Here is a 574-nt window from a genome sequence, read left to right as displayed (position 1 = left end):
GTGTTCTGGGGGTCATTAATGGGCAGATCGTGGGCATGGAAGGAAGAGTCCAGGAGGAGCACGTGGCGCGGATGGCAGCGCTCGCCGCTCAGTGTAACCTGGAGACGCAGCAGGAGATGGAAACACAGCAGCGCAAACACATGAGCGAGACGTCACACGCAGAGCTACTGTTCCAGCACACGCCGCAGCCACAGGTGATGCTCTTCTGAACAATGATGCTTTCCCAAAAATGTATCTGAATTGACTTTATGGTTAAAGCAAGAACAAATATCTGTTTTCTACTGAATCAAGTTTATTTTTCTGGCCCCATTGGCAGATGTTTTTTTAAGCATAAACCCACTTCATTTTTATTATTTTTTCCAGAAAACAAAAAACTTTTTATCATATGTTGTTTTGCTTCTCCAGTAAATGTATCTTGATTTAAAGGGGTCATATGATGCGATTTTGAGTTTTCTTTTGTCTTTGGAGTGTTACAAGCTGTTCGTGCACATATGTGACCCTGCAGCACAAAAGCAGTCTTAAGTCGCTGGGGTATATTTGTAGCAATAGCCAACAATACATTGTATGGGTCAAA

The 574-nt window shown here is 43.0% G+C and overlaps 1 protein-coding gene across 1 annotated transcript in view; it reads left to right on the top strand.

Annotated features, from left to right (window-relative positions):
• LOC107704529 (limbin) overlaps window positions 1-574 on the top strand; it is a 15,557-nt gene that overhangs the window by 7,761 nt on the left and 7,222 nt on the right. The window contains exon 7 of the mRNA XM_016507469.1: window positions 1-194. Coding sequence (XP_016362955.1) covers window positions 36-194 — 159 coding nt within the window. The 5' untranslated portion in view covers window positions 1-35. The remainder of the gene's footprint in view (window positions 195-574) is intronic.

Source organism: Sinocyclocheilus anshuiensis, unplaced genomic scaffold, assembly GCF_001515605.1.
Source record: "Sinocyclocheilus anshuiensis isolate Anshui unplaced genomic scaffold, SAMN03320099.WGS_v1.1 scaffold2026, whole genome shotgun sequence".
Lineage (NCBI taxonomy): Eukaryota > Metazoa > Chordata > Actinopteri > Cypriniformes > Cyprinidae > Sinocyclocheilus > Sinocyclocheilus anshuiensis.
This window is presented reverse-complemented; position numbering and strand designations above follow the sequence as displayed.